Source organism: Centropristis striata, chromosome 19 (genome assembly GCF_030273125.1).
Source record: "Centropristis striata isolate RG_2023a ecotype Rhode Island chromosome 19, C.striata_1.0, whole genome shotgun sequence".
Lineage (NCBI taxonomy): Eukaryota > Metazoa > Chordata > Actinopteri > Perciformes > Serranidae > Centropristis > Centropristis striata.
Genome location: NC_081535.1, coordinates 34,983,810 through 34,998,462, shown reverse-complemented (window position 1 = coordinate 34,998,462; position 14,653 = coordinate 34,983,810). Strand labels below are relative to the sequence as shown.

General features: G+C 32.2%; 1 protein-coding gene across 1 annotated transcript; it reads right to left on the bottom strand.

The window, feature by feature from the left end:
* Positions 1-1,550: 1,550 nt before the first annotated feature.
* On the bottom strand, positions 1,551-13,065 carry LOC131992370 (GRAM domain-containing protein 2B-like). The gene is made up of 14 exons (XM_059357933.1): positions 12,889-13,065; positions 12,355-12,483; positions 9,809-9,893; positions 9,213-9,282; positions 9,029-9,132; positions 7,365-7,460; positions 7,222-7,293; positions 6,483-6,563; positions 6,060-6,171; positions 5,632-5,748; positions 4,565-4,631; positions 4,349-4,453; positions 4,156-4,240; positions 1,551-3,098 (listed from the first exon to the last, which is right to left on the bottom strand). The coding sequence occupies exons 1-14, from the start codon at positions 12,963-12,965 to the stop codon at positions 3,060-3,062; spliced, it is 1,239 nt and encodes a 412-aa protein (XP_059213916.1). The 5' UTR covers positions 12,966-13,065; the 3' UTR covers positions 1,551-3,059.
* Between the last annotated feature and the right edge of the window lie 1,588 nt (positions 13,066-14,653).

Genomic DNA, 14,653 nt, shown 5'->3' with positions numbered 1-14,653 from the left:
AAGCTATTTTTTTATTTCTATAAAACATAGCTATTTTGTAAATTATTGCCTCCTTTTCTTTTCACTTAATTTGTAATTTTTTCTTTTATTTGTTATTTTATTTATAAGGCTATTTATTTCATTCATGTAAGACATAATGTTTTTTCTGATATGTTGAATGTATTGCTTTATTTATGTATGATTTGTAAACTGGTAAATAAATACATTTGTTTTGTTTCATAAATTTTAGGTATTAGATATCGCGGACGAGAATGGATGGATATCGATAAACGGTTAAGGATAATGAATGAATAAAGGGATAATGAATTAATAAATAAACAATAGGCTTTAGCCCTCATTTCTCTCCTCATAAGATCAATAAATAACTGGAAAGAATAAATCACTCTGCCCAAAATCAAGAGTTATTTCTCAGTAGACGATATTAGTAAAAATGTTTACAATCCGAAAACTAACATTATATTTAAATGAAAAGAACAAAGTTTTATAAAACAGAAATACCTGAAGCTGCAGTAGATGAACTTCTTCTTCTTCAGTTCCAAACATAAACAGATCCGTCTCTTCCTCTTCACTCCCACTCTGCTGACTCATATTCAGCTTTTCACCTCCTCATTTATTCTTTCTGTTCATTTTACAATGTTGAATAATCTGGAATAAAAACAACTCATCACAGTTTGTGTGTTAGTTTCAAGTCATATGATGAACCAATAACATGCACATCAGTAAACAAGAATGTAAATAAAGAATGTAAATAAAGAATGTGAATCTTAAACAAGAATGTAAATAAAGAATGTGAATCTTCAAGAATATTTACTCAAGTACTTTATTAAATATCGTTAATTAGTTTACAATGTCGAGGTTCCTTACTATTTCCTGTTCCTGCCACTTTATACTTTATATACTTTATACTTTATATACTTTATACTTCTACATCTCAGTTTCCCTCTATTCTACTTCTTTACTGCACTACATTTATTTGATGGTTTACTTACTTTGCAGATTCATAATCTTTCAATAATACTGAATAATCTCCCCAACATGTAGAATAACTAGAAACTTTATTACCTCACTTCTTGACTTATAGTTGCTGCATGGACTGAATTGTACATACACTCTTTCTATGAACTGGCAGGATTTTTTTTTCTTTGTACTGTTTGTCATGTTTGTTTGTTTGTTTGTTTGTTTGTTTATTTTTCATGTTGAAAAAAAAGATTTTTCTTTCAGAAAAAAGTGCTGAAAAAAACATTAGTTCCACCTTATTAGCTGCAATAATAAAGTGATGAACACTTATGACAATTATATCAAATTAATATAACAGACATTATTCTGAAATGGACCATTCTGCATAATAAGTATTTTTAGTACTTTAAGTACTTGTAAAGAGTATTTATACACTGTAGTATTGATACTTTTTCTTGAGTAAACTGAATACTTCTGTCATTAGTTCTTGTTAAGCTGTTGTTTACTCTCGTTAGTTTTCTTAGAGTTGTTTGCATTCGTTTGTTTATCCGAGTCACCTGACGGAGCGGTTTGACCAGGAAACAAACTCACTGCTCCCAGAAACACAAAAACAAAAAACACCTTCAGTTCAACAGAAACTGGATGAGACATTTATTTCAGGACTGCAACACATTAAACAACATTTAAAGGCACAATCTGTGATCTGATGTAAACAAACAAATACAACTTAAAGGGCAGTTTGGGTTTTATGATGTGAGGTTGAATGAGTCCATAGTAAGCATATTCAATATATATATATATATATATATATATATACATACACATATATATATATATATATATATATACACACATATATATATATATATATATGTTTATACTATATTTTACAGGAGTTTTTGATGTACTGCTGCCTTGATTTGTCTGTTTGTGTAATTATGTCACTTAAGTGACTCTGATTATCAATTTAAAACACCAAAAGTCACACAACAACACAAACGAACCAATAATTCCAGCAGACCAGCGACTACTGCGTCCTGTAAGTAAACAACTAGTAAACTAGTAAATAATAGTCTGGAGGCTTCAGTTCTCCCGTATAAACCTAAACAGGCTGTCTGACGGCAAAATGAACTGTTCACTCTTCAATATAGAGTGTAAAATGAAACTGATGTTAGGTAATACACTATATAGGTATATACCATATATATACTATAGGTATATACCATATATATATACTATAGGTATTTACCATATATATATACTATAGGTATTTACCATATATATACTATGGGTAAATACCATATATATACTATAGGTATATACCATATATATACTATAGGTATATACCATATATATACTATGGTTATATACCATATATATACTATGGGTAAATACCATATATATACTATAGGTATATACCATATATATACTATAGGTATATACCATATATATACTATAGGTAAATACCTCATACAACCCACTTCATCAGTCCAAACTATCCCTTTAAAACACAAACTCATTCTTTTCTTTCACACCTGAAATTATTTGACTGCTCTTTAAATACACAAACACTCAACATTTTAAAGTTTAGGTGGAGAATTTTTTAAGTTATGATCAGCTGAGAAGCTCTTCAATGATAATAAGTGAATAAATCTGGTTTAAAAGTGAAGATCAGGCCTCATTTATAATAAAAATACCTGTTAAACTTTTCACTTATCGGAGTGATTTATATACATTACATAAATATAATTTATCTGCAATTTAATTCTAACAAAAAAACATATAAAACAGCACAAGTTGACCTTTTAAGAAATGTTTGGAAAACATTGAAATATGACCTTTGGACCTTTAGAAAATCCCCACTTTAGTGAAAGGCAAAGATAAAAGCTGTGAGATAAATACTGCCTAAAGTTTCTCTTCACTAACACGAACATTTAGTTTAGAAAGAGTAATAAAATAGTCCTGAGTGGATAGAAGCTGTTATTGCACACAGTTTTTTTTAGAAAGCTTTCTGTTTGGGCTTTGGCAACAAATCTATCACCAAATGTGGCTACTGCTGATAAATCAACATTTCTAATAAAAAATAAAGCTTCTGTCTTCTTTTAAGTCTCTTCAAGTAGCTTCCGCAGGCTTCTTTGAATCTAGAAAAATAATAATAAATAAATTAAAAACCAACAGCAACTATTAACAAATGCAGATATCTCCATAGACTCAAAATAAGGTTTATCCTTTTGGGAAATATATATATATATATATATATTTCTTAATTTAGGTAAGAAAAGAAGATCATTGTCACTGCTGTTTCATCAAAAAAATAAAGTAAATATTTTCTTCTTTTTTTTAAACAAATTGAACATTGAACTAAACACAAAAGACACCAATTATTATTATTATTTAAGAGTAAAAATCAAACCTTTTTAATTTGTCATTACATCTTAACTGTTTCAATAAATGCAATTGTGTAAAATAAAGTTTAGGTCATTTTTTTAATTCCATTTTTTATTTTAAAATAATTTATCTAATTTATACCAACAGCAATTAATACATGTTGTAAATTGACATTATTATTATTATTATTATTTTTCCAGCTGTTCATTTTAATTCAGATACTTTTGGTTTGGATTATGTTATTAATTACTACATGAGTGATTGTGTATAAGTAATATAACATATCACTAAATTATTACATTTATTTATGTATTATCAAATGTATTAATCTATTAATTATTAGATTGATTTTAATTATTTATTATTGTTGTTTTAATAAGATATTTTTTAATCTTAAATTATTACATGTTTTATCTATTATTAAATAGTTTTGCTTATTAGTAGATTTTTTCTGTCTTTAGTATAAACATTTTTCGAGGAGTATATTCAAATTCAAGCATATTTCCAACATTAAAAACATAATGATTAAAATCAGGCATTTGGCGAAATTTAAAAACTTTAACGACCTGTTTGTTACATTTTACTTTTCGTTACTTTTCTCTTGACAATCTAAACAAACTCAAAAAAATCGCTCAGTGCAATATTGCAACATATTTATAGCACAACTTATTGCAAAATATTATATTTGGTGCAGCCCTAACATGGTGAAACATTTTTATATGTTTGCAGATCAATTGATAACATTTTGAGATATGATATAACTTAAACTACTGAACGTGACATAAGAGACCTTTCATGCATGAGACAAACCTTTTCCAGCTTGAATAAGTTGGAAGAAAGTTCTCCATAAATCTCAGCGTTCACTTCCTCCTGCGGCCGCTGGCTCACTGCATTCCTGCAACAACATGAAAATCTTTAACAACATCAAGTGTGATGCATTAGTAGTTGTAACAGTAACGAGTGATATATATTATATATATATGATTATAAATAATGATCTTACTCATTACGAACATGTTCCCCGACGGACACCAGCGAGTTCAACCGATGCTCCAGAGCCACGATCTTGAAGGCCATGTAGCAGGAGGACAAGACGAGGACGCCGACTCTGAAGAGACGCAAACATTCAAACACACAGAAAGAAAAACCGCCAACACGCCCAAATAATGGAGATTGTCTTGTCAGAGTGTCGTGTTGCACATAATCAACGGTTACTCACAGAAACAAGTAGACGAGGAGGATGGCGTGCAGCGACATGGAGGGTTTGTCTCTGAGCTTTGGAGAACCTACGAGGAAAAACAAAACAAAGATATTCTGATTTGGAAACATGCAAAGTCATTTTTATCTATTTATTGAAATGTATTTATATTTAAATCTACTAATTTATTATTTAATGCATTTATTCATTATTATTTGATTTATTTGAATTATTAATTATCATTATTAGATATATTACAATTTTTTGTATTATTATTTATTTTAATTATTTATAATGCATGTATTAAAGCTTTATATTATTAAATATATTATTTTACTATTATGGATTATTATTATTGATTTATTTTAGGTTTAAGTATTATTATTAGATTCATTTTAATTATCATTAAATTATTACATTCAATAATGTATTATTAAATTAATTTATTTATTTATTATTAGTTATTTATATTCTAATTATTTAGCATTATTAGATTTATTTTAGATGTATTTTATTTTTAGTATTATATATAAATTATTTAAATTATTTTATTACTATTAGACTAATTATGCTGTTTTTAATGTTATTATTATTATTATTAGACTTATTTTAATTAATTAATTAATACATTTTATATTAGATTTTTAATAACACATGAATGAGCTGCAAAGTTAAAGCAATATTTGACATTTTGAGGCAATAAGCTTATTTGTTTTCATGCGCTGCATAAGCCGATTGGTACCTCTTTCAAGTCTGAGCAGTTAATACGAAGCACATGTCAGTAGCTGTGTAGCTTAGCTTAGCATAAAGACCGTAAACATGGGAAACATATTCAGGATTTCTCGTTGGCTTTTTTTTTTTATGATGTGGACCAAACTGTATGTGACTGCAACAATATATTCAAAGATATTCTTTGTCAAATAAAAGCTAATAAACTATATGTCTGGCCCTTGATGTGAGTTTGACACCCCTGCTTTAAATTGCATTGATTACTTGGTTTATAATGATATTTCCAGTCTGGACTTTAAGGTAAAGTTCTAACAAGACGTCCTTGTTAAGTGAAAGAGACCCAGGAAGGACTGATGTACCGTTCTTCAGGGGAGCTCCGTGTTTCTGGGCCGGACTCTGGAGGTGAATGTCTGCGTGCACCGAGACCTCGGCGCTCTTCACTGCGCTCAGAAACGAGTCCGGCAGGCTGCTGAAGTCTGCTCGGATAAACAGAGAGAACCTGTGACTCTGGCTGCCTACCAGTAAATATTATTAATAGACTCACAGTCTTTACAGATCAACAGGAGCTCTGTGTTCTCCAAAAAAAACAAGAAAGATGTTATCATCTCTGTTCGTGTCCTCACTAGAACACAAAACAAAGCCTCAGTGGCTCGAGTTTCACTGGCTTCACTCCAGAGATTTGCAAGGTAAAAACCGTGACACCGGACACTTTGAGCACATTCACAGAGTAAAAACACAACATGTGTGGATTAAAGTGGTGTAGCTTTGTAAATGACAGAAAACACACCAGTTATTTTGTCGTAATCTGGAGTTTGAGAGCCGGAGCTGCTGCTCTCCATCATCTCCTGACGTCTTTGTTGCACGACGCCGTCGAGGTCCGAGAAGTCTGCAGAGAAGTCCTGCAGCGCCGGACAGGACGGATATATATATGATATATATAATTAGAAACACACACAGAGTGTTAGGACGTATATATATATATATATATATATATATATATATATATATATATATATATATATATATATATATGATATACAATGAGAAACACACACAGAGGGTTAGGACGTATATATATATGATATATGATACATACACATACAGAGAGGGTTGTATAGCATGAAAACAAGGGATTTCATTCCAACAGAAGGAATAAAACAATAAAACATGCTGGAGAAACACGTCCATACAGCTGGAGGTTCAGACTGACCAGAGGAAGAGACGATGGACATTTCACTCTGAAGCTGTTTTCACTGGAGGAAATAATCGGGCTGCTGCAGGTTTTATCCACCTGGAATCACACAGATTTTTAGATTTTAAAGAGAAATAATTAGAAGAATAAATAAATGTTGAAATAAAAAGATTAACAAAACTAAAAGAATAAAAAATAAAAAAAATTTTGGCAATATAAAGAAATACATTAATTCAAAGAATAAATTAATGGAAAAATATAAATTATTTTACAAAATTGTTTAAATTAAATGGAAACAAAAAATGTGTATAATAATAAAGAGATATAATATAAAGAGAAAAAAATCAACGAATAAATAAATGTTAAAATAAAACAAAAAGAACAAAGAATAAAAAAAAAGTTAATAAAAAATGTGGAATATAAAGAGAAAAATCTAAAAGAACAAATAAATGTTAAAATATAAATAAAAAAATAAAAATAAAAGAATAAAAAAGTAAATCAAACTGTGGAAATATAAAGACAAATAATTAAAACATTACATAAATGTTAAGATATTAAAAAATGAACAACGCTAAAGAATAAAAAATGTAATAAAAACTGGAAATATAAAGAGAAAAAAATAGATAATACATTTTTAAATTTTTAAAAATAACAAAGCTAAAATAATATAATATATATTGTAATGGTGATTTTTAAAATACTCTCAGTAGAAACACATGAAGTTAAGATAATGTGATTTATAGAAGATGTTCGTTACCTCCAGGTGAACGCAGATGGACTTCAGGAGTTTGTAGGTTGTGTTTCGAGACAGAAAGGACACAAACACGTGCTGGAAAACATTATTTTAATTTAGAATCCTTCAGTTTAAAAACTGGGAAACGGAGTAAAAAGTCTTCTTACCTGATCGATCGTCGTTTCAATCACCAGAGCGTTCGGCACCAACAAGGCAGTTTTAGTTTTCTTTATGAAGGTCACAGAAACCACCGGGATGGAAATCTGAAGAGATATAACATGTTGTTATAACACACTGGTTAGATATTAAACATGTTGTTATAACAGACTGGTTAGATATTAAACATGTTGTTATAACACACTGGTTAAATATTAAACATGTTGTTATAACACACTGGTTAAATATTAAACATGTTGTTATAACAGACTGGTTAGATATTAAACATGTTGTTATAACAGACTGGTTAGATATTAAACATGTTGTTATAACAGACTGGTTAGATATTAAACATGTTGTTATAACAGACTGGTTAGATATTAAACATGTTGTTATAACAGACTGGTTAGATATTAAACATGTTGTTATAACACACTGGTTAGATATTAAACATGTTGTTATAACACACTGGTTAGATATTAGACATGTTGTTATAACACACTGGTTAGATATTAAACATGTTGTTATAACAGACTGGTTAGATATTAAACATGTTGTTATAACAGACTGGCTAGATATTAGACATGTTGTTATAACAGACTGGTTAGATATTAAACATGTTGTTATAACACACTGGTTGGATATTAAACATGTTGTTATAACAGACTGGTTGGATATTAGACATGTTGTTATAACAGACTGGTTAGATATTAAACATGTTGTTATAACAGACTGGTTGGATATTAAACATGTTGTTATAACACACTGGTTAGATATTAAACATGTTGTTATAACAGACTGGTTAGATATTAAACATGTTGTTATAACAGACTGGTTGGATATTAAACATGTTGTTATAACAGACTGGTTGGATATTAAACATGTTGTTATTACACACTAGTTAGATATTAAACATGTTGTTATAACAGACTGGTTAGATATTAAACATGTTGTTATAACAGACTGGTTAGATATTAAACATGTTGTTATAACAGACTGGCTAGATATTAGACATGTTGTTATAACAGACTGGTTAGATATTAAACATGTTGTTATAACACACTGGTTGGATATTAAACATGTTGTTATAACAGACTGGTTGGATATTAGACATGTTGTTATAACAGACTGGTTAGATATTAAACATGTTGTTATAACAGACTGGTTGGATATTAAACATGTTGTTATAACAGACTGGTTGGATATTAGACATGTTGTTATAACAGACTGGTTAGATATTAAACATGTTGTTATAACAGACTGGTTGGATATTAAACATGTTGTTATAACAGACTGGTTAGATATTAAATATGTTGTTATAACAGACTGGTTAGATATTAAACATGTTGTTATAACAGACTGGTTAGATATTAAACATGTTGTTATAACAGACTGGTTGGATATTAGACATGTTGTTATAACAGACTGGTTGGATATTAGACATGTTGTTATAACAGACTGGTTGGATATTAGACATGTTGTTATAACAGACTGGTTAGATATTAAATATGTTGTTATAACAGACTGGTTGGATATTAAACATGTTGTTATAACAGACTGGTTAGATATTAAACATGTTGTTATAACAGACTGGTTCGATATTAGACATGTTGTTATAACAGACTGGTTAGATATTAACCATGTTGTTATAACAGATATTAGATATTGTTTGTACCTTTGTGTCTCTGCCAAAGACTTTGGAGTGGAAACAGATCCAGTTATCGGAGACGAACATCTTTCCCTGGTATAAAATGTCTCTCTGCAGGGCACAGGTGTAACCTGTCGGCACAAAGAGTCGCTCAGAAACATTTTGTTTTTATTCTTTATGTGAAAACAGAATCTGAAACTTAGAAACTCACTTTGTTTGAGGAGTTCGTCTCTGCTGACCTCCTTGAATAACTTGTGATACTGAGCGTTTGTCTTTGATAACTGAAAGAAACAAAAAAGGACGTAAAAAAATAAAATAAATATATATAATATAGAATAAAAAATATATATAAAATTACAAAAATAAAAAGGTTAAAGAGAAAGCAATAAGAGATAAAATAAGTTTTAAAAAATGTGGAAATATAAAGGAAAAAAAGAACAACAAATAAATGAGAAAATATATATTTAAAAAACTAAAAGAATATAAAAGTAAATTAAAACTGTGAACATAAATAAAAATAAAATAATGAATATGTAAATTAAAATGTAAAAATATGAAACATCATAGATCAAATATAAATAAAACAACAAATAAATGCGAACAAATCAATTTTAAAAATAAAAAAAGTGAAGAGTAAAAAAGTAAATAAAAACTTTGGAGATGAAAAGGGAAAGCAATAAAATGATGAATAAGTAAATTAAAATGTAAAAAAAATAATAACATAAAGAAATGTATTAAAAATCCCAATAAATGTAAATGTATAAACATATAATAAACTGTATTTTAATCAGTTTCAGGTGTGTCTACCTGGCTGGTCTGGCCTTTCTTCCTCTCAGACTTCGTCTCACCGTCGCTCGGACTCAGAGCTGAAAGCTGCTCCGCAGGTTTCAACCTGACAAATAAAAAGATTCATGTTTCATGTTTTAATAGCGAGGAACACCTGAGAACACCTGAGGCTGGGAACACCTGAGGCTGGGAACACCTGAGAACACCTGAGGCTGGGAACACCTGAGAACACCTGAGGCTGGGAACACCTGAGGCTGGGAACACCTGAGAACACCTGAGGCTGGGAACACCTGAGGCTGGGAACACCTGAGGCTGGGAACACCTGAGGCTGGGAACACCTGAGAACACCTGAGGCAGGGAACACCTGAGGCAGGGAACACCTGAGGCAGGGAACACCTGAGAACACCTGAGGCTGGGAACACCTGAGGCAGGGAACACCTGAGGCAGGGAACACCTGAGGCTGGGAACACCTGAGGCTGGGAACACCTGAGGCTGGGAACACCTGAGGCTGGGAACACCTGAGGCTGGGAACACCTGAGGCTGGGAACACCTGAGGCTGGGAACACCTGAGGCAGGTGACACGATCAGCTTCTGACCGTTACAGCGTCACAAGTCGTGATACAAACTTAGACTTAACTTTAACTGACAGGCTGACAGGTTAGAGTTATGGTTAGACTGTTAGACTGTTAGAGTTATGATTAGCTGACAGAGCAGCCGGCGGTTAGAGAAGAGTCCGTCAGCAGGGTTAGAGTTATGGTTAGACTGTTAGAGTTAAGGGTTAGACTGTTAGGCTGTTAGACTGTTAGACTGTTAGACTGTTATGGTTAGACTCACAGCCGGCGGTTAGAGAAGAGTCCGTCAGTAGAGTTATGGTTAGACTGTTAGACTGTTAGACTGTTAGACTGTTAGACTGTTAGACTGTTTGGCTGTTATGGTTAGGCTCACAGCCGGCGGTTAGAGAAGAGTCCGTCAGCAGCTTCGTGGTTACACAACGTGTGTTTACACAGCAACAGCTGAGTGTAAACAGCTCTTTGGTCCTGCAGGTTTACTGCAGTCAGCTGGAAAACCATCAAGGTTTCTACAGCTCCAAAGTCAAATTCAAGCACTTTCAAGCTTTTCCAGCGGTGGGAAATTACATATTTATGGGCAGTTCATACAGTATAAACAGTAAACTGATTATTTCACTTCTTCCTCACATTAAATTAGTTGTTTTTGTGCTATAAACAACATAAAAATAATGTTTTCTGACAGCAGTCTACAGAAGTGATAGTATGTTTTAAAATATGCTTCGTCTCTGATACAACCTGATTTCCTTTTTCAAACCGAAGGAAACCTCTAAAACACAACAAAGTAAAGTTTTTAAGGGTTTTCAGGAACCCTGCACAGTGTTTGGACCACTTTAGTGAAATTAATCCAGTTTCACATGAAACATAATTACATTTTCAAGAAAACAAAGCTTGGACCACTTGAATTTCTTCAATAAGATGCTAAGTAATCATTTAAGTTTTTAATGATCATTAAATATTGGCATCTTTTGCCATAAAGGCCAAATGTTTATGTGTAAAATTACCCTGTTGATACCAATCACAAGAACGTTTAGATTTAATTTAGACTTCAAAGTATTGAGATTCAGCAGTTTTTTAGAGCTACAACTAATGATTATTATTACCTTTTTTTTCATGAGAAACTAATTATTAACTTGTCTTTCCATGCTTTTATGTCTGTGTGTGTTTATCTTGTACACATGCTTAATAAAAGTTTAAATAAAGGATAAAATACATAAAAAACAACATCTACATTATTTTTCTTGGCTTCGTGTTAGAAAATAGAGAAAAAGTCCAACGTGACATCTTTAAATGTTTTATTATACAAAATAGTCCAAACCTGTAAAACTATTTTTCTAATAAGAATAATTTGGGTCTTTTTTTTTTGCTTGAAAAAGTTACTTAAATGAATGAATCGACTTATCTTCTCAGCTATAATGGTTATAATGGTTATAATGGTTATACTGGTTATAATGGTTATAATGGTTATACTGGTTATACTGGGTTTGGGAGAGCAGCAGCTATTCAGAGTGGTGAAATCTCCTCCATCAGCTGATCAGATCATGATTTTACCCCTTTAAGATAATGGCCTATGTCAAGTGACTTAAGCTGATTTATTATGCCTAAGTCAAAATAAAATGTGACTTAGGCAATTTTTTGAACATTCCTTTGTGACTTAAGCAAGATATGGTAACACTTTATTTTGAAGGTGTCTACATAAGAGTGACATGAGCATGTCATAAACATGACATGGGATGTGTCATGAACATTAATGACACTTTGAAGTAACATTAATGCTCATGATACTTGTCATGTCATGTTTATGACAGGCTTGTGTGACTCTTATGTAGACACCTTCAAAATAAAGTGATGTAACAAATCCTTTGTTAGATCATTTTTGAGTGAAATGATCAATAAATGTCACATGTTACACTTTTGGTGAAGGTTTTTGTGTTTCCTGCTGAACTTGATAAATGAGATAGAGTATTATTTTAACAGGTGATGACGTATCAAGGTGTTCACCTCGTGCCGGCAGGTCTCCTCCGGTCCTCCGGGGGGTCTGCTGGCTCTGAGTCCGGGTACAGCTGCAGGTCTGCAGGTGAGCCTCCTCTTCTCCTCGGCCTCCTCTCTCCTCCAGGATCCACTTCAGACCTGCACACAGCACCAAGGACACTTAGTTCGCTCTTCTTCTGCTCATGAATCCGCTATAAGACTGTATAAACACATTATAAACACATTATAAACACATTAAACAGCAGCAAGTCTGCCACTAATGAATCAAACCTCCACAGGAGACAAACAACAACAATATACATGGAAAGTTTGGTTTTCTGGACGCAAATTAACCCGATGAGTTTCTTTTCGGTGCCACGTCCTCGATCCCTGCAGGTATTAAAGCCAGCAGCTCTTTAGTCCACAGAGCAGGATGTGAATGCAAATAAACAGAAGCATTAGAATAAACAGAAGCATGATAATGTTTAGGCCGGAGAGCCGCGGAGAGCCGCGGAGAGCTCCGGGGAGCGCGCCGGGCCCTTCCTCTCCATCTCAGCCACTTACATGGACCGGCTCCCCCGGGAGCCGAGCAGCTGCTCCGGGGTCAGAGGTCTGTCCGCCGGCTCGGTCATCAGCACCATCTCCGCTTCACATTTCTTATTATTATCTGATTATTCCCTCCATCGGTCCGCGGAGCTGCAGGAAGCCGAGCCGCTCGGAAAGTTTGTTTTTGGGAGTCGAGTCGGTGGAGCGAGACGCAGCAGAGGAGGAGCCGGGAAAAGGGGAGGAACACCAGGAACAGGAGGAACAGGAGGAGAAGACTCCTGCTGAGCGGGTTGGGACGCGTCCTGAAAGCTGCAGAAAGAAAGAAAACACACTGTTCCTCCATAATAAACCGCTAAATATAACTTATAACGACTTATAACGGCTTATAACTTTGCGTTAGAAAGTTCAGGAGCTGGATTAAAGCGGTCAGTCAACTTCCTGCAAGTAAAACAGCTCCAAACTTCAGAGCAGTGGTGGAAAGTATTCAGATCCTTTACTTAGTACTACAAGTACTAATACACACTGTGATATTACTCCACTACAGTAAAAGTACTAATACACACTGTGATATTACTCCACTACAGTAAAAGTACTAATACACACTGTGATATTACTCCACTACAGTAAAAGTACTAATACACACTGTGATATTACTCCACTACAGTAAAAGTACTAATACACACTGTGATATTACTCCACTACAGTAAAAGTACTAATACACACTGTGATATTACTCCACTACAGTAAAAGTACTAATACACACTGTGATATTACTCCACTACAGTAAAAGTACTAATACACACTGTGATATTACTCCACTACAGTAAAAGTACTAATACACACTGTGATATTACTCCACTACAGTAAAAGTCCTGCATTAAAAACTTACTGAAGTAAAAGTACAAAAACATCAGAAAATGTAGGTTAAAGTATCAAAAGTAGTACTTGTTATGCAGAATGGCCCCACTCAGATTGTTTTATATATTCTAAATATATTATTGGATTATTATTATTGATCCATTTCTGTAAGCAGCGTTTTAATTTTCTTAAGGTAGGGCTTATTTTATTTAATATATTTCTATTTAATATACTGTAATGACGTTTAATTAAAAAATGAAAATAATAAAAAATAGTTACTTTTTCATGCAAAACAAACATTTTGAATATTAGTGTGATAATACTTTAATTATGGGTAAATTCTAAATACACAAATGTAGATTTAAAAAAAGTTGCTTCAAGTTTACTGGCATTTGAAAATTTTGTTTCAATTATATTAGACTAAAAAATAAAAGAGGAATGCCTAAATCATCTGCTTTCTCCTTTTATTAAACCCCTTAGAGTTTAATTTAGTAATTTATTTTCTGTATTATTCTCCTTGTTAATGTTAACAATGTCATTGTCTGCTTTGAAGATGTTTAATATCATGTTTTTATATTAAGTTATAGTGTATTTAACTGGAGCTCCAGCAGGGGGCAGCAGAGACCCGCTGGTTTCATTCAGGTGTTTTACCCTCAAATGACCCATGAACAGGTGGGAGAATATTCATATAATCCTTTATTTAGTAGAAAAAGGGCTTTACAATACAGAAATTACTTAATTTATTCAGCTATTTCTTCACTATACATTGTTTTTTATGTAACATCAGGGCTACAGCAGACGTTGAGCATAGATGTAATGATCTCTGAAGTTTGACTGAATATAGAATTATATTTTATATATATATATACATATATATAGAAAAAATATATATATATAAATACATATAAAATATAATTCTATATTC

What these genes read in the sequence shown, in the direction of transcription:
- LOC131992370 (XM_059357933.1), bottom strand. Translation starts at nt 12,965, where the DNA reads ATGGTGCTGATGACCGAGCCGGCGGACAGACCTCTGACCCCGGAGCAG. An exon ending in AGACGAACTCCTCAAACAAA is followed by an intron (nt 9,133 to 9,212) that starts GTGAGTTTCTAA and finishes TTGTGCCGACAG; the next exon opens with GTTACACCTGTGCCCTGCAG. An exon ending in CTCCTCGTCTACTTGTTTCT is followed by an intron (nt 4,454 to 4,564) that starts GTGAGTAACCGT and finishes GCGTCTCTTCAG; the next exon opens with AGTCGGCGTCCTCGTCTTGT.